The sequence below is a fragment of the Ochotona curzoniae genome, unplaced genomic scaffold (assembly GCF_017591425.1).
Source record: "Ochotona curzoniae isolate NIBS_2020 unplaced genomic scaffold, NIBS_Ocur_1.0 contig_523, whole genome shotgun sequence".
NCBI lineage: Eukaryota > Metazoa > Chordata > Mammalia > Lagomorpha > Ochotonidae > Ochotona > Ochotona curzoniae.
Genome location: NW_024466459.1, coordinates 2210462 through 2228435, shown reverse-complemented (window position 1 = coordinate 2228435; position 17974 = coordinate 2210462). Strand labels below are relative to the sequence as shown.

Here is a 17974-nt window from a genome sequence, read left to right as displayed (position 1 = left end):
CTCCCGACTCCTGGCTTCAGCTGTTTGGGGAGCGAAGCAGCAGATGGAAGATCTCTCTCTACACTTCACATACACACACCTCTAGTTCTGCCTTTCAGACAAATGCATCTTTAAAGAATAATCACAAATGTGGTGATGGGAAACAGAGAGGTGCTCTTGCTGTGAGCAGGTCCTTTAGCATTGCGAGACTTCCTGGTTGTGCTTTGGCAAGTTGCAAAGTCAAGTGTTGCGAGCATGTCTTTGTCGTGTGCCCTGTGCGGCTGCATGGGACTGCCCTTGACGTCACAAGGGCCCTAACTCTTGCTCCTCATTTAACATGCCACGATTGCGTTTGCTGAAAGTGTCTGGATGAGACGTAGCTGAAGTATCCCCTCTCTGCACGCTCAGACCAACTCCCACCAAACCTCTCCCCTTGGGCGAAAGTCAGAGATGTTCTTCAGGGAAACTGCTCATGAATTTCTGTCACTCTTTTCCGGAATGTCTCCCCCCTCCATCGCTGTTTATTGTAAAAATCACCAAGCAGAGGGTGAGCCATAGAAATACCTCCTGGTAGTTCAGAGTCAGAGAAACTGACGGCCTTGAGTGAGTGGTCCTCCACAGGGAATGCCTGTGTATTCGCTCACTCCAGCCCTTTTCGCGTGACTCAGAACGCAAGCTGCCTCCTGCCCAAGATGTTACGCAAAGTGGTTGTTGGACAGTGTGTGACATTTCCCTTGTTTCTTGGAAATTGGAGGTCATTTGCTTTTCCTTCTCCTCTACCATAATGGGAACCAGTTAAAATCCAGAGGCTGCCACCCAGCCCAAATAAAGCTGCGTGGTGCTAGATGGAAGTAAACCATCAACCTGAGCAGGGATGAGTTAGGCTGAAGTGGCGCAAAAGTGATGTCAGCAACACAGCGAGGAAGAAATAGCAGTGTCGCTCCAGTTGAGTCTTTGCAAAGCCTGCAGGAAAGTAAACTTGACCGACACTCAAAAACAGATAAGTCAAACTCTGTCCCTGGATAATTTCTGCCCCCTGCTGGATGTGCGGAGTAGCACAAGTATTCAGACACTCGTTTGGAAAGTCAACTTTTTTGAAGATTTATGATAGCAAAAACACGTCATATCCTAATTCACTAAAATTTTTCTTTCTGTGTCTTTATTTTGAAATAAATTATTTTTATTCACCTAATCTACTTGAACCTTCGTAATCTTAGTATTTTAATTTTTTCTAAAATCTATTTGAAAAGCAGAGTAACACAAAGAACCAGAAAGAGAACAAACTTCCCTCCTCTGCGTCACTCCCCAAATGCCTGCAAGGCTGGGGATGATTTGACTACTTAGCCCACGGTGGCGGATAAGAAGGTAGGACAAGGTAGCCTCTGAGTGGCCGAAACAGAAGAACGCCAAGGGCAGCAGGTGTTGAATCCTCACTCTACTAAACCCCCTGATTTTCCTGTTGCCAGCAAATCAAAGTGCAAAATATCCCAGGGATGACCAGATTGAGAGTAATAAAATAACGAGAAAAAATATTAAGTCTTTGAGAACGAAAGAAGCACTATCAAAGAATAAACTTGAGAAAGAAGTAACCCCAGGGATAATATTTTCTATCTGCTGTGTCTCAGAAGTAGTCAGGAGATGCATGAAATGCCTTGGGGAAAAGACCAACGTTTCCAAAATGTGTTTTTACTTTCTGTATAATACAAGCACCGCGGATCTTTGGCAAATCCACTGTTTCTGACAGTGCCTGTGAAGGCATCGCTGACTTTGCTGAGTTCCCAGCAATGCTTTCTTTCCATGAATAAAAGCATCTCTCATCGACTGACCCTCTCTTGGCATTCTCCGTTCTAAGTTTCTTGGAGAAGAGATTTTCTTTCTTTGGCTTTGAGATAAGTAGCAGGGTTTTTTTTTTTTTTTCTTAATGTTTTTTGGTAGCCAAATCAAACACAGCATCTGAACTAAGTCAGGCTGGGTACACAGTCAGGAAATCAGGGTCCCTACAGAATGTCCAAGTTATTCCTGAAGTAGAGAACACATCGAGACATTCTGATGACTTACCTCCTTAGCCTGGACAGGCACACTTGTTTATGATCCAAAATTGACAGTGATACATGGGTGACTTCAACACTTAATGGAAAATAGAATTAAAAGGTAGCTTTATTTTGGTCCAAAAAGTTTGTAGGGGCCAGTGCTGTGGCATATCAGGTTAGGCTGCTGCGTTCAGGACCAGTATTGCGTATAGGTACCAGTTGGAGTTCCAGGTACTCTGCTTCCAATCCAGCTCCCTACTAATGTGCCTGGGAAAGCAACAGAGGATGACCAGATGCCTGGAACACTGTTCCCAGGTGGGGGACCTGGAAGGCTCTCCTGGCAACTGGCTCCTGGCTTCAGCCTGGCCCAGCCCTGGCCATTGTGACCATTTGGGGAATGTACTAGCACATGAAAGACTCTCTCTAACTCTGTTTTACAAACAAATAAGGCCTTAAAGAATAGTTTTTTAAAATCCATTGATAGGGGTTTTTTTCATATTACACATTTTTGTGAACTATTTGGAGTCGTCTTGTACACATGAATTTCACATTTGGGAAGAGGAAGTACAATTTGGCAAGTGTTTAAGGCACTGCCTGGGACACCCGCATCCCATAGCAGAACACCTAGGGGTCAACTTCCGGTTCCGGTTCTAATTCCTGCTCTTGTGTTACACCTGAGGCAGCCAGTGCCTGGAGCCCTGGATTGAGTTCCTGGCTCCCAAATTCAGCCTGGCCCTACCCTGGCAATGGCAGGCATTTGAAGATGGGGAGTTCTGTCTTTCTGCCATTTTCACTTGTTTTATTTGAAAGGCAGATTTTATAGAGAGAAAAGATCTCCCATCTGCTGACTCACTCCCCAAATAGTCATAACAGCTGGAGCTGAGCCAGGAGCTTCCTCTGGGTCTCCCATGTGAGTACAGGGGGCCCAGGCACTAGACCATCCTCTGCTGCTTTCCCAGGCTGTAAGCCAGGAGGTGGATCAGTAGCAGAACAGCCAGGACACAAACCGGCACCATATGGGATGCCGGCGCTGCAGGTAGAGGATCAGCATGAAACGCCACCGTACCAGGTCCAACAAATACAATTTTAAAAGAGAAGTTTTTGTACCCAAATGAACTTATTTTTTCATTCCACTCTCCGTGAACTTTGTGATGTGCCATATCAGGGATGGTGATTGTGTTCGTTGCTTTCTCTTTGTGGAAGACAAGACGGTCTCCTATACTCCACACCCCACTCAGCACGTTCCTGCACCTGTGGTCCTGTTCTGTACTCTCCTTCTAAGTCCTTATTCAGATTACTTCAACTACTCACTGCAGAGTGCTTTGAGCAAGTCTTGGGTGGACACTGAAAAAAGAATGTGGGTTTCCTGGGTGTTTCTGCAGAAAAGGGAAAAATGAGGAGGGTAGCATCTTTGGGGTGGGTAATCTGGAGGCACCGCTTCCTGATAGGGTTAATGCCTTTAGCAGCAGGTGTCACGGAGGGTCCAACACCAGCTCACTCTCCTTTCTGTGTTTCTTTTTGAAGACATGACAATGGATGAAGTCCGAGAGTTCGAGAGAGCCACTCAGGAAGCTACCAACAGGAAAATCGGCGTTTTCCCCCCTGCCATTTCTATCTCCAGCATTCCCCTGCTGCCTTCCTCCGTCCGCAGCGCTCCATCCAGTGCCCCGTCCACCCCTCTCTCCACAGATGCGCCCGAGTTTCTATCGGTTCCCAAAGATCGGCCCCGGAAAAAGTCAGCCCCAGAAACTCTGACACTTCCAGACCCTGAGAAAAAAGCCACGCTGACTCTGCCTGGTGCACACTCCTCAGTGAAGCCATGTCGACCCAAATCGGATTAACTGCGTCTGAATAGCTCATGGGGTTTGATCGTTTCATTTTGGGGTTTGTTTGTTTTAAAGAATCTTCTGATATGGGAAGAGACTGGTTTGTCACTTAAACATGTTCCTTTGATCTCTAACTGTGCATGTGGTTAAGTAATTCCGGGTAATACAGTTCCCTAACTGGGCCACACAGCATCACAGTGGAGGGGAAGATTCAAGAATGACAGAGGTTGGAAGGAATTTTTTTTTCTGGAGCCGCAGATAGATCTAAGCCAGGGAAGAAGCCCTCCTTTTGGGCACTTGAGGAGATGGGCATGGACTTGGAGGGTGAAGAAATAAAAACTTTGCAACGCTTTGTTTCCAAGATGTGGTCCAATAGTGAAGTTGGTTTCTTCCTGTCCAACCCGAAATTCTCGAAAAATATTCTCAGGCGTCAGATAACTGTTAAATTTTGAACTGCTGGTCACCAATACTTGAATACCAATAGTATTGAAATTCCTATTTTGATCAGTCTGACTCAGGATTTGGGGCCTAATTCACTCTTAAAATTTTTGAAAATTTTAATTATTGACCTTCTAGAGGCTCCAAGTGCAATTAACGATAACATTTATACCTTTCACACAGAGTTTACTAAAGATTTCTCTTGTGGATGTCTTTTAATAACTTTTCCCTCTTGCGCCCTTGGGGCCTCAGAAATCTTTTCCAACCGCCTGGGTGATTTATTTTGGACCGATTTCATTTAGGATCCTAGAGGCTCCAGAGAGACAGTCATCTTGTTTCTCTACAGAGGTACCCACAAACATTGACTTGTCACCTTCTCCTCATCCTTTCAAAGTGTCAGAATCTGCAGTTTTGCTAACTAGGATTCATTGAGCGTTTGCCCATCCAAACAAGTTCAACAGTAGAGTAGGCTACCCAGGCTCTAACGTCGTCAACATGTCTGGTGTGTGTCTCATAAACCAAATTTGTCTCCCACCCATCCTGGTGTAACAACTCTTGACACTCCAGACCTCCCTGGAATGGACTGCCCACCACCAGACCTTAGAAAAAGACTGTCAATCTCTTGTTCCTCCTGTGAAATCCAAATATTGAGAATGTTGCAGAAATGGGGAAATGCCATCAAGTGGGAGGTGAGAATGAGCAGAATTGCTGACAGTGGGATGGATGCCTCCCTGACTGGCCTTATTATTATTATTATTATTATTATTATTATTATTATTATTTTCTTTCTGCAAATACTGCTAGTGCAAGATTAGGCTCAAGGTTGACAGGAGGCAAGCTCATTCATCCAAGTGGCGGGAGGATTTTTCCATCTAAAGAAAGAAGCCTTTGCATCTCACTGCCTTTCAACACAGAGAGGGGCGGGCGAACAGGATCTCCACGCTGACTTTCGTCCTCCAGGAGAAGGGGAGAAGCAGGGAAGTGGGCACCTTTGAGGCCCGAGTCCTAGCCAGCTTTCCTGACCAGAACCTCCAACCTCGGGAAAGGGACTTTCCCCAAACGGACTCCCAAGGCAACACAAGGAGACTGAGGAAGCTGTTCTTTACTCACAGCCCATCGGCCAGAGGACCTTGCCTGCCCCCCTGGTCAGTGCTCAGCCTGTCAAGTCACGTCTTACACTTCCCCCACACCCCCTCCTCACCATCCCCATCAGGCAAGACGCTGGTCCTGGGAGCCAAAGCACCAAAGTATTCTAAGCCACAAGTCAGACTGTCCAGATCATTTCTTTACCTGTAGGGTTGACAATGAAAAAAAATCAAAATGGACCCCGAACTCGGAGGAAAGTGGTTGCAAATAACTTAGGAGAGCAATGCATTTCCTCGTTAGGCGCCATGTATCATAGTGAGGCACCTACTTTGCATGGAATGGAAGCATGACTCTTTTTTTGCCTGTGGGAAAATAATCTTCTATCAACCCCCTTGGACTACATGGTCCCTCTTGCACATGGTAGTACTTAATAAGAACGTTTGGCTTTAAAAGCAAAATTCTGTTCTTGGGAGACCCCGAGATGGTGAATTTCTTTGCTTACCATTTGCAAGCTGAAGTCAGGGAGGGAGTGGACTCATTGTTTTCACAGAGAATGAATTTGTTGGGTGCAGTTTGTGGACACATCTGGCACCTAGTTTTCCCATGAATCCTGTTGCTATTTTCTGCTGTCTAGGTCAACATATAGGTGGAAATTCTATGTGCTTTTAGAAGATTCAAGTTCTGATTTACTTTGCTGTGTGCTCTGTTCTGTAGCTGGTTTAATACCACAGACATCCATTTCAAAGCTACCCATGATGGTGTGTCTCTTAGCCAACAGATGTATGTTCACTTTCTCTGTCTACGTGTGGTTTGTGTACATTAAATAATGGAGGGGGGCAGGTACACAGGTAACTTGTTTAGCTGCTTTGGCTACTTAACCCAGTCATCACAAGGCATCAATTCAATATTTTCTAAATCTTGGTTTTCAAGCTTCACTTCCTCCATCCATGAACTTATGATTATGGGATAGAAAACTGTAATGAATGTGTATATAGGACATTAATATTTATATGGATGGAAATTAAAAAGCTGCATGATGGTAATTTAGAAGAAAAAAGCAGAAACTTGAATTTGCTAAGCATGTTTGGGGGGAAAATAGAATCCTCAATTCAGTGCCTCTGCAATGTGGATACCTTCAACTTTGCTCACCAAAATTGTATATCTGTGTGTGTGTATATATATATATATATACATATATAAATATAGTATAGTGGTCTGACACCACCAGTTTTAAGTCTCTGGTAGCCAAATGAAAGTATCATTATGACATGCATATTCACCCACGCTTCATCTCTGATAATAGTGGAGACAGTAAAAACGAACGTAAACTTCATTGCTTTTGGATGGACTTCCGGTATGAGCTTCCCTCTGTTTTCCCTGGTTCAGGAGGTCTGTGTTTTTATTGCATAAACTCTGTGAGAAATCATCTTTGCAGTCCATTTCATTTGCCAACTTTGGGGCTGTAAGAGGACGAGAAGCAAAGGAGAAGGAGGGCCCGGCGCAGTGGCGCAGTGGTTAAGGTCCTTGCCTTGCATGCCCGGGATCCCATATGGGCGCTGGTTCTAATCCCGGCAGCCCCGCTTCCCTTCCAGCTCCCTGCCTGTAGCCCGGAAAAGCAGTCGAGGACGACCCAAAGCTTTGGGACCCTGCACCCATGTGGGAGACCCGGAAGAGGCTCCTGGCTTCGGATTGGCATAGCATCGGCCGTTGCGCTCACTTGGCGAGTGAATCAGATGATTGTAACGGGTTTGGAAGTATGGATTAGCCATGATTAGAATTGTGAAAAGAAATTCAATAGCACAGTTGTGGACAAAGAAAGAAAAAGCTTAAGAACACAATAATTCCCCCAAAGCAATCATGTGGTTTCGCTTCAAGACACACGGTAATAAACAGTAAAGAGAATCCATTCTGGGGGGTCTTGATAAATCATTTTTCTGGGACTAATTGTTTATGTGTATTCTATAGTTTTGCCTTCTTGAGCATCTCTTTGTGGATCAGAGACAACACAATCGCAGCTCACTGGCTAGCTTAGGCTATTCAGAATTTATTTTTATGAGAAGGATGAGAATCGAATTGGCTGCATGTAAAACATCATCAGATCGTCAAATAAGAGAGGACTTGTCCAATAGCCTTAGTAACGTGCTGATCGTCTGACAGCAGGAGCCATACTTTCGAAAATAAATTCTGTCCAGTGACTTTATTTGTTCTTGCTAAAACCCAAGGGTCACACATAACCCACACCGGTCAGCAGGCCAGTGGGAAAATATATAGCAGTCCTCTGTGTTCTGCCCTCAAAACAATCCGTTTGCATTTGAAACATACATGTGTAAGCTTATTAGGAGTTAGTGCAATAAGAAAATGTGAATATGTCAAGAACTTTTCTAATACCGTTAATAACTGTTAACACATGCTTTGGGATAAGCCTCTGGATGTTTCTGCTTTAGGTCGAAAGCGTCTATTGAACTGTAAGTCTCTCTGTAGTTTCTATGTGTCACCAAGAAGAGGTTCTTGGAGTAGATGTGGCACCCATGCCACTTACCTGTCGCTTCACGTATAATTTCTGGTGTTTACATTTTGAGCTGGGATCTTGACTGGCGACATTAATCCATATGTAGCACTGCCACTGCAGAAGGACCAAGCTCTGGAGCACACCGTGTCGTAGATTACAAGCAAAGCCAACACAAGTTGATCCTCCATCTGCCATCCTGCTGCGTCATTTTATGGCTGTTCTGTGTTTCCTGCCCCCCAGTTATTTATTATTGTTCATAACCTACTTTTTCTTACATTCTGTTGTAAATAAAGTACAAAGCAATCTTCTTTCCAAGGGTAGCTTCCTCTCTTTCTCAGCTGTTCTCGAAGGAATGATGGCAGGTGTCACCTTGTGGGTTGATAGGAAATAAGCCGCAGAGGAAGAAGAGACAAACCTAGGGATGCTATGTAGACCTGACTCTGGGTGACTTTGGGGCAAGGAAGCCTTGCCAGCGACAAGGTGTGTGATGCCTTCAAGGTCAGATCTCTCTCATGTCTGCGCTAACTGTCCACTGACATGATGAAGGTGTCACCCAATGGGTGCACACACAGCCTCATCTCTACACCTGACGGGTCTCTGTTTCCCTTCATCCCAGGGGGGTACAGGAGCCAGCAGGTGACGCTGTGACTTGCAATGCCAGCCTCCTTCCCACACTGGAGTCTCCGCTGCTTTGCTTCTGATCCAGCTTTCTATGAACATGTTTGGGAAAGCAACACACACTGACCCAAATAATTGGGTTCCTTGCTACCCGTGTGGGAGACATAGATGGAGGTCCTGGCGCCTGGCTCTGCCCTGGCTGTTACAGCATTTTGAGAGCGAACCAATGCGTAGAAACACTCTCTCCCCACCCCACTTCCCTGCTCCTCCTGCCTTTCCAAAAAATCGTTTTTAAGGGGCAGTGTGAGGTCAGAGATGCCGCAGTGTCCCTGGTTGGCTGTTCTTGGTGCTTCATCAGCATCACACCCTTCTCTCTGGGGTCTCCTGTTCAATCCTGAAAGTCACAGCCACATCCAGCCTCAGCTGAATCGGACACACACAAAGTTGTACGCTGCAGGTTCTCCCCACACCAGTTAACTAAAACATGCTCACTTTTGTAGGTTCCACTTCATCCATTACACCCCCACCCGGCCTGTTAGTTCTCTATTCAAAACACACAGACTTCCCACACAGTCACTGGCTGACTTTCAGTCAGCGAAGTTGGGATCAGCCTGGCTGCTGGGGCTACACTGTATGGGAATATTAAATATTTGGATGCCTGATGTTAAATATGTGGATGTTTTAACAACCCCCCCCCCCACACACACACACGCACACAGCAATCTCTTACAGCAGCCTTTAGTCAAGGCGTTTTCTTGAACATTACTCAGACTGCCAAACACCCACGTTTTTCTCAAAGTTTCTGGTAGGGGCTGGTGTTGTGGTACTGTGGGTTAAGCCACCGCCTACAACAAGAGCATCCTGTACAAGAGCAAATTTGAGGGCCCGGTATGGTGGCCTAGTGGCTAAAATTCTCACCTCGCACATGCCAGGATCCCATATGGACGCCGGTTCTAATCATGGCAGCCCCGCTTCCCTTCCAGCTCCCTGCTTGTGGCCTGAGAAAGCAGTCGAGGACGGCCCAAAGCCTTGGGACCCTGCACCTGTGTGGGATATCCAGAAGAGCTTCGGGGCTCCTAGCTTCCAATCAGCTCATCTCCAGCCATTGCAGTCACTTGGAGAGTGAAGCATTGAACAAAAGATCTTCCTCTCTGTCTCTCCTGTCTGTATATCTGCCTTTCCAATAAAAATAAAGCAAATCTTTTTTAAAAAAAGTAAATACCAACTCTGTGCACCCAAAGATGGGCACAGAAAACATAAAAAATGTGGATTCCTCACTTCTCGTTCTCAGAAAACTTTGATCACTCTGTCATTTGGGGAATATTTCAGGATAATAGCCAAATCAGGACTTCTGTGATTTTTAAAAATAAAATCTTATTCCAAAAATAACTTTCCTGCTCCTACAAGATGCTGACAGAGTCAGCTGGTGGCTGACTGCTTATTAGCAACCCCTGAGAATCACTGGGTGCCCTTAAGCTTGCAAGGGATTCCATCCAGAACATTCCAAAGATAGCTCACAGCTCTTGGTGTGCCTTGTGAGGTTTAAATCCATCATCTCCACTGGAAGCGTGGTTTTTATCTTCTCGGAACACCATTTTAAAATCTAGAAAGTTCCAGGCCAAGCACAGTAGTCTAGTGGCTAACATCCTTGCATTGCACATGCCAGGATCCCATATGCGCTGGGTCATGTTCCAGTAGCCCTGCTTCCCATCCAGCTCGAGAACAGCCCAAAGTACTGGGACCCTGCACCCATATGGGAGACCCAGAAGAAGCTCCTGGCTACTGGCTTCGGATCGTTGCGACCACATGGGGAGTGAATCAGCAGACACAAGAGCTTTCTCTCTGGATATCTGACTTTCCAATAAAAAATAAAAATCTATACAGTTTCTACAAATTTGAAGTTTCTTGTTCCTTTGAAATTATCCTGCTAAATTGATTTTGTTAAAATCTATGGTATAATCCCAGTAATGTGACCTTTTCCTCTTGCCTCCATTAATGCCGTAGAATTGGCTCCCCCCTTCCCTGCAACCCCCCACTCCCCTTCCCATGGAGCATCACTCAGAAATGCCTTTCTACAAGATGCTTCTAGAATTTTGCATTCTTTTATAAACACCTTTGCATTTGATGCAGCGCACGTCTGCAGCCTTTCAGAGCTATGTAATATTCTACTGGGTCGAAAAGCCATAATCTACTTAAATTAGCATTGAGGTTATTTTATGAATTTTTATATATACAGTGCCATTAGAAACATCTTTGTAACACAACTTATGTCTTCCCTTCAATTATTTGTTCTGGTTAAACTCCCAGAATTTGAATTATTGGATCAAAGAGTATAAATATTTTTATGACATTGGACAATGACTGCCAATATCACTTCCAAAGAAAATTAGAATTCTGCTGACAACTTCTAAGTGAGAACATGTGTCCATTTTTTATTGAAGATTTTTTTTAATTGGAAAGTCAGATATACAGAGAGAAGGAGAGACAGAAAGAAATATCTTCCCTTCACTGCTTCATTCCCCAAGTAGCCGCAATGGCTGGAGCTGAGCTGATTGGAAGTCAGGAGCCAGGAGCCTCTTCAGGTCTCCCACAGGGGTGCAGGGTCCCAAGGCTTTGGGCCGTCCTCAACTGCCTTCCCAGGCCACAAACAAGGAGCTAGATGGGAAGTGGGAGCAGCTAAAATACAGATGGTGCCCATATGGGATCCCAGCAAGTGCAAGGCAAGAACTTTAGCCACTAGGCTACTGTACTGGGCCCATAACGTGTCTTTTCTAACAAAAATTTGTAGTTTTAAAAGTTTCACTACTTTTACCTTGCTACCCATTTACCAACACCCAAGTCCTTCATGGATTCTGTGTTAATAGGCCATATACTCATACCATGATTTCAAATGTTCATGTGATGAAGGGAAGACTAGACCCAACGGAGCTGTCTGATTCTTTTAAATATGTGTGTCTTTTCTAGCATACTGAGCTGCAAAAACATTTGACTGGCTACTACAGAAACAAAAGATTAACTCAAGCATAAGGAACTGTGTTTAATTGAGTAAACAAACATTTAATTCGAAGTCATTTTGTTTTCACACCTTCAGTGTTAACAAAACTTGAGTCTGTCTGTGATTGAGGATTTCCTGGAAATTAGGATAGAAGTGCCAAGGAAGGTGATTTTTTTTTTTTAACCCAGAGAGAATCAGCGTCTATATTATACTCACTGTTGGTTTGGAATCAATGATTCTCTAATTCTACCTGAACCTTAGTAAGGACAAAGCAGAGTCCTACCCAAGTCTTTCCTTGAACTTTTTGGAAAGGTCGTGATGACGGGAGACATCAGTGTATTCAACAAGGAAGTCAGTGGCCTACCCAGGCTCCTCTCCAGAGCCGTATAAGTCATTCCTCTTTTTTTTTTTAAGATTTTTTTATTTTTATTGTAAAGTCAGATATACAGAGAGGAGAGACAGAAAGATCTTCCATCTGATGATTCACTCCCCAAATGGCTGCAGTGGCTGGAGCTAAGCCAGTCCGAAGCCAGGGTCTTGGAGCCTCCTCTGGGTCCTCCATGCAGGTACAGAGTTCCAAGGCTTTAGGCCACAAGCAGGGAGCTGGATGGAAAGCGGGGTCGCCGGGATTAGAACCTGCGCCCATATGGGATCCCAGTGGGTATAAGGCAAGGACTTTAGCCACTAGGCTACCCCATATTCTTGGTCCCAGACAGGATGTGGGCAGGGGGGAGATCTAAGCATGCTGACCTGGTTGTGCTGGTAGACCAGGCTTAGGGAACTTGATCGGATCTAGGTTTTTGGTGTGTGGATGTTGTAGGATGCTGGGTCAGCACACGTGCCAGGAGCTTGGGACTCTGGTAGATGGGCAGAGCTCCAGTCCAGCACATCACCCCACAGAAGACTGAGCTTAGGAAAGCTGGGCTGGGGAACCCAAGAGCTCCCGGGTGCAGGGACTGTGGATTGATTAGGGGATGGTATGAGGGAATGTGTGGGAAGGAGGACCACTGAGAGTGTCTTCCAAGGGACTTCCATCGACAAGGCCAGTTTGCTTGCAGGTAAGTGAGGAGGTTGAGACTGAGTGGTTTGAGGGGCAGAACTGGAAGACTCAGACATGGGAGACCTGAGCTGGGCTTGTTAGTATAGATCACTGCTGACCACCACTCACCAGCACACAGTAAGGCTAGGTCTCAGGGCCTACTTGGCAGGACTAGATCACAGTACCCATCAGTGAGAGTCAGAATAGGGTGATGTCAGGCTGGACCATGACACTGACCGGCATGCAAGAGAATCAGATGTGGGGGCAGATTCTGTGGGGGATATATGGGTCCACCCTTGTGGAAACGTAATTTCTACTATTTTGTTTAAGAGCTTAGGGTAGCGATAAGTCAAACTAAGCATGACTATGGAACCCTCCAAACTCATGGGGACTGGGACTGGGAACAGGCCAGGCTGCTCCAGGCTACAACACCCACAACCACTCCCCAGGCTACAATATCCAGCAGCTCTTACAAAGGCCAGAATGGAGGGGGCAGATAATGCTGGGTGAGGACCTAGCACCCACCAGCACATGTGAGATCTGGGTCCAAGAGTGAGCCTGGTGTGGGAACTTGGGAAACTTCCATGGTGGACTGTAGCTCCTGCTGGTGAGCATGTGATTCAGGCCTGCATTTTGGTCAAGCTGGGCAAGGTAGCTCCATCCATTGGCAAGAATATGGGTAGGACAGGGCAGGGCCAGACCAACCTTAGCCCACTCACTTGTACAGGAGCCAGTCTGGAGCGTGGGTCATGTAGGGCTGGGCTTTCTATCACATCTACCAGATTGCATGAGCCAGGGATGGGAACAGACTGGGCAGGGCTGGACTGCAGCACCCACCAAAAAGGGTTGGGACTGTGGGTGGGCTGGGACAGGACAGGCTATAGCATCCAGTGGCAAAGATCAAGACAGGATGGGTTATGCCAAGCTGGGTCAGAACAACCACTGGCATGCACAAGATCTGTGGCTGAGAACAGGCCTGCTTGGGGAGCTAAGGGGACACACTGTCTGGGTTGTGGTTCCCACTGGTGAGCACAAGAGCCAGAATGGGTGTTGTGGTGATCTGGACTGGACATGACTGTGGTGTCCCTTGGCATGGATGTAAACTGGATCTGGGATGTGCCAGACTGGGCTAGACACCAGCACCTACTGGTGTTTGTGAGAGTCAGGGTGAATGAACGACAGACTGGGCTAGGTCTTGGGTCCCACTGAACTTCGTGAAATCTGTGTGATCATGGACCAGGTATGGCTGGACTGTAATACCCAGCAGTAAAAACGGAAATGGGTGTGTGCAAGTTGGGCAGGGCCACTGTTCCTGTCAGGACAGGAAGTGAACTCAGTCAGGGTCAAGGACCCACCAGTATATGTGAGATCTGCCACAGGATGAGACCTGATGGCGGAGCTTGGGGAACTCCTCTGTCAGAATACACTCCCTGCAGGTGAGCACAAGAACCAAGGCTGGACAAAACTGCAGAGTACAAGATCTGGAAGTGGGAGTGGGTCTAGGAGGGTAACTGTGAGCACCTCTCTAATGAGCTATAACTCCCACTGGTGAGCATGAGAACCAGGGAAGGGGGCCGGCCTGGCTAGACAGGCAGTAGCACCTGCTGGCATGAGTGTGGGCTTGATGGTGGGGTCGGCTAGGTTGAGCTAGGCTTCAACACCCATTGATATGTACAAGAGCTGAATGAGGTGCAGGATAGACTGGGCCAGTCTGCTGCATATAATGGCAAGCACAGGAACCCAACCTGGGAGTGGGTCATTGGGAGTCTGACTAGGCTGCAGTTCCCGCTGGTGAATGTAAGGGCCAAGTGTGTGGTGAGCAGGGTTGGGCTGGGCCACAGTATCCATTGGTTTACGTAAGAGACATGGCTGGAGGCCGAATAAATGCATCAGTTGGAGCTACCAGTGTATGCACAGGCTAATGTGGGTGATAGGCTGAGCCACCCCATACTACAAGGACACACTGGGATTGCCTCAGGCATGGTTTCTTTGGGGATCCCTCACAACTGTACTGAACTCAGAACTCCAGCTATAGGGAGACTTGTAGTTTCTGTGGTTTGACCATGGGGTACATGTGTCAGAACTGAGCCTCCTCAGTGACTCAGATGGAGCAGTTGATGCATACCCAGATGTATATGGAGGATACGGCAATCCATAGGACCTGGGGAGGACATCTGGTACCAAAGCAAAGGAAGCAGGACAGAACAAACTAACCCAGCCAAGCATTAACAGCAAGTATCTGAGAGAATGGAGACTCTAAGGTGCACCACGTCAAGCAATGCACCTTGGAAGGATTTTTTCATCCTTGGAGCGGCAAAATTGACAGCACTTTAGAATCATCAGACCCACTTGAGCAGAACGCTCAGAGCATGTGCCAAATGGAGAACCCTGGGATGATGCTGGGTAGCCGTTCCCCATCCCCAGGTACTAAGGAGGTTGTGAGGCTGGGTGTGTTCCATATAAATGTCCAGCAAAGGCCCTTAGATTCTTCTGTTCTCGGCTTCTGCCTTGGAGAAACCATCTTCAGAGGCACCTGCCTGTATCCTTCTGTGATCTGAACATTAACTTCCAAGGTGTTTTGAAATTCTCAAATTGGAAAATAGATCTCAGATCATTCTGGAACTCATTGAAGAAACATCACATTTGTATAAAAACGGAGATCTGGTGGCATCACATATCTACTTTCTTTGCAAAACGTCCTTCTGCAAGTATTCCTTTGGCAAAGCATCTAGTACACCCCCCTCATACAATGCTAACATCACCACCTGGCACCTGTCTGTGACAAATCCCGGACAGGTGATATCCTCCTTTTTGAATAGGATTATGTATCGTTTCTTCTCCCACTATAAGATTAGTCATTGCGTATTTATCACCTGCTTCTATTTTGGGGCTTGACTGTGAAGGTGATATCCTCTTTGGTCCTCACTGCTAGGCAGCCAAGAAGCACAAACATGACAAACCAGCCAGATAGAACGTGCAGAGCACGCAGGAAAATGTGCAGGGTCCCAGCTGCGTTTAGAGACTAACCTTCAAACACGTAACCAGAGAGCCCTGCTCTTGCTCATTGACCTTGATGGAAACATGCCGCAAGTGGAACGCTTTGACCCAGCTAGCTTACAGAAGCCTTCCAGTTCCCATGTTGCAGCTGGTGCTCTTTCCAGAAAGAATTGCAATCTCCTGTAATACTTTACCGAACTTAGACTCAATTGTACAGACTAACGCACAAGTGCAGTGCCAGCATTCTAACCAGTAAGACAGACTTTTTCACACGAATAGATCAAGTCAACATTCCATTCATTATAACACTAGCAACATAAGCATGAGATGACGCTTGACCTGTGCAATGAATGTGTATTAAACTCCCTGTATGGCTCAGGTACAACACTGGTGCAGTGAACACAAAGATGTGACTTCATCAATCCGATTGAAAGCCTATTTTTACTAACTGCTTATGAAATTAGTGCTGGGAACTCTGAGAACATAGGTGAATATGACAAATGAGATGGGAAATCTATGTGTGCATTTAAATCTATAACTCCTTAAAAATGATGTTGATCTCCAGTCACATTATTCTTTCTAGGGTTAAAAATAGGAGTCAGGCCCGGCGACGTGGCTTAGTGGCTTAAGTCCTCGCCCAAGATCCCATATGGGCACCAGTTCTAATCCCGGCAGCTCCACTTCCCATCCAGCTCCCTGCTTGTGGCCTGGGAAAGCAGTTGAGGACAGCCCAAAGCTTTGGGACCCTGCACCCGTGTGGGAGATCCAGAAGAAGTTCCTGGATCCTGGCTTCAAATCGGCAATAAATAAATAAGTAAATAAATAAATCTTCAAAAAAAATTTACAAAAATAGGAATCGGAAGTTTTTCCAATTCATAGCAGCCACCAGAATTTTTAAAGATTTCTTTATTTTAAAAAAAGATTTATTTATTTTTATTACAAAGTCAGATATGCAGAGAGGAAGAGAGATAGAGAGGAAGATCTTCCGTCCGATGATCACTCCCAAGTGAGTGCACGGCCGTGCTGTGCCAATCCGAGCCAGGAGCAGGAACTTCTGTGATCAGCACAAGGTGCAGGTCCAAGCCTTGGCCGTCCTCAACTGCTTTCCCAGGCCACAAGCAGGAAGCTGGATGGGAAGTGGAGCTGCTGGGATTAGAACCGGTGCCCATATGGGATCTTGGGCGCGTTCAAGGCGAGGACTTTAACCACTAAGCCACGCCGCCAGGCCCAAGATTTATTTATTTTTATTGGAAAGTGAAATATACAGAGAGGAAAATCTTCCCTCCGATGATTCACTCCCCAAATGACCGCAACAACCAGAGTTGAGCCAATTCGAAGCCAGAAACCAGAAACTTCCTCCAGGTCTCCCACACAGGTGCAGGGTCCCAAGGTTTTGGGCCGTCCTCCACTGCTTTCCCAGGCCACAGGCAGGGAGCTGGATGGGAAGTGGGGCTGCCAGGATTAGAACCGGTGCCCATATGGGATCCCAGGGCGTTCAAGGTGAGGACTTTAGCCGCTAGGCCAAGCCGACAACTCAAAAGCTTCTTAAGAGTCTAAGAATTTCCTGCAGATGTAGAACTGTCACCTGTTCAAATCCCAGCCCGTCCACTTGCCGCCTAGCTCCACGCTAACCTGGGAAAAGCAGCAGACGATGGTCCAGGTGCCAGGAACCGTGGCGTGCATGTGGGAGACCCGGAACCGAGTTGTAGCCCAACCAGTGGGCTTGTGCAGCTGTGTCTTTCAAATTAAGTCTTTTTAAAAACTTCTTTCCACCTGTATTTGATTCCTTCACAGTCGCTGAACAGTCTCTCTTGTTTCAACATAAACTAGACACAGGGCCCCAGGAGGTATTTGATGCCACGCGGTACACGCCTTTCACGTGGCCCAGCAGGATGGTTTCGCCCTCCCAACACGCACAATTGATCTTTTTCTACCCCCACATTATAGACTGAAACCTCCAAGTTTATGTTAGAAAAACAAGGTCTTGCCCAAAAGGGTTCAAGAGGAACCTGTCGCTTCAACGTCACCGTCAAGAAGCTCTGAGAAGCTGAGAGTTCCCGCAGGCGGTGAGCAGGCACTGGGCGAGCCTGAGGCGGCGCAGGCACCTCCCGAAGGAGGTTATAGCTGCAGTTTTATCTTTTTTTAAAAAAAAAAAGCCTTTTTCTTTGGCACGTGGTTCCACGAAGGTGGAATACGAATTCCTAGAGACATCACAAAGTTTTTTTTCAGTCAGCCCCTTGCGACGGTCCGGTAGCTGCTGCTGTGCAACGCGCAAGCCTGAACTCCGCCCGGAGCACATCCGGGACTCGGGGAGGCGTGGCCGCGGGAGGCGGGGTCCTGACGCCATCCTCGGGCCCCGCCCACCGGGCGGCTCTGGCTCTCCGCGCGCCCCTCGGGCCCACCAGAGGTCGCACCGCGAGCGAGGCGGTCTCGTGCGCGGCGTGCTCGTCCCAGCTC

At 46.8% G+C, this 17974-nt stretch overlaps 1 protein-coding gene across 2 annotated transcripts in view; it reads left to right on the top strand.

Annotated features, from left to right (window-relative positions):
• The window catches only part of PITPNC1 (phosphatidylinositol transfer protein cytoplasmic 1), a 228926-nt gene extending 222143 nt beyond the window's left edge, over positions 1–6783 (top strand). The window contains exon 9 of one of the 2 annotated variants that reach the window (XM_040989533.1): positions 3534–6783. In XM_040989533.1, the coding sequence (XP_040845467.1) occupies positions 3534–3850 (317 nt within the window). In that variant the 3' untranslated portion in view covers positions 3851–6783. The remainder of the gene's footprint in view (positions 1–3533) is intronic. The other variant, XM_040989535.1, reaches the window with a different exon arrangement.
• The last annotated feature ends 11191 nt before the right edge of the window (positions 6784–17974 follow it).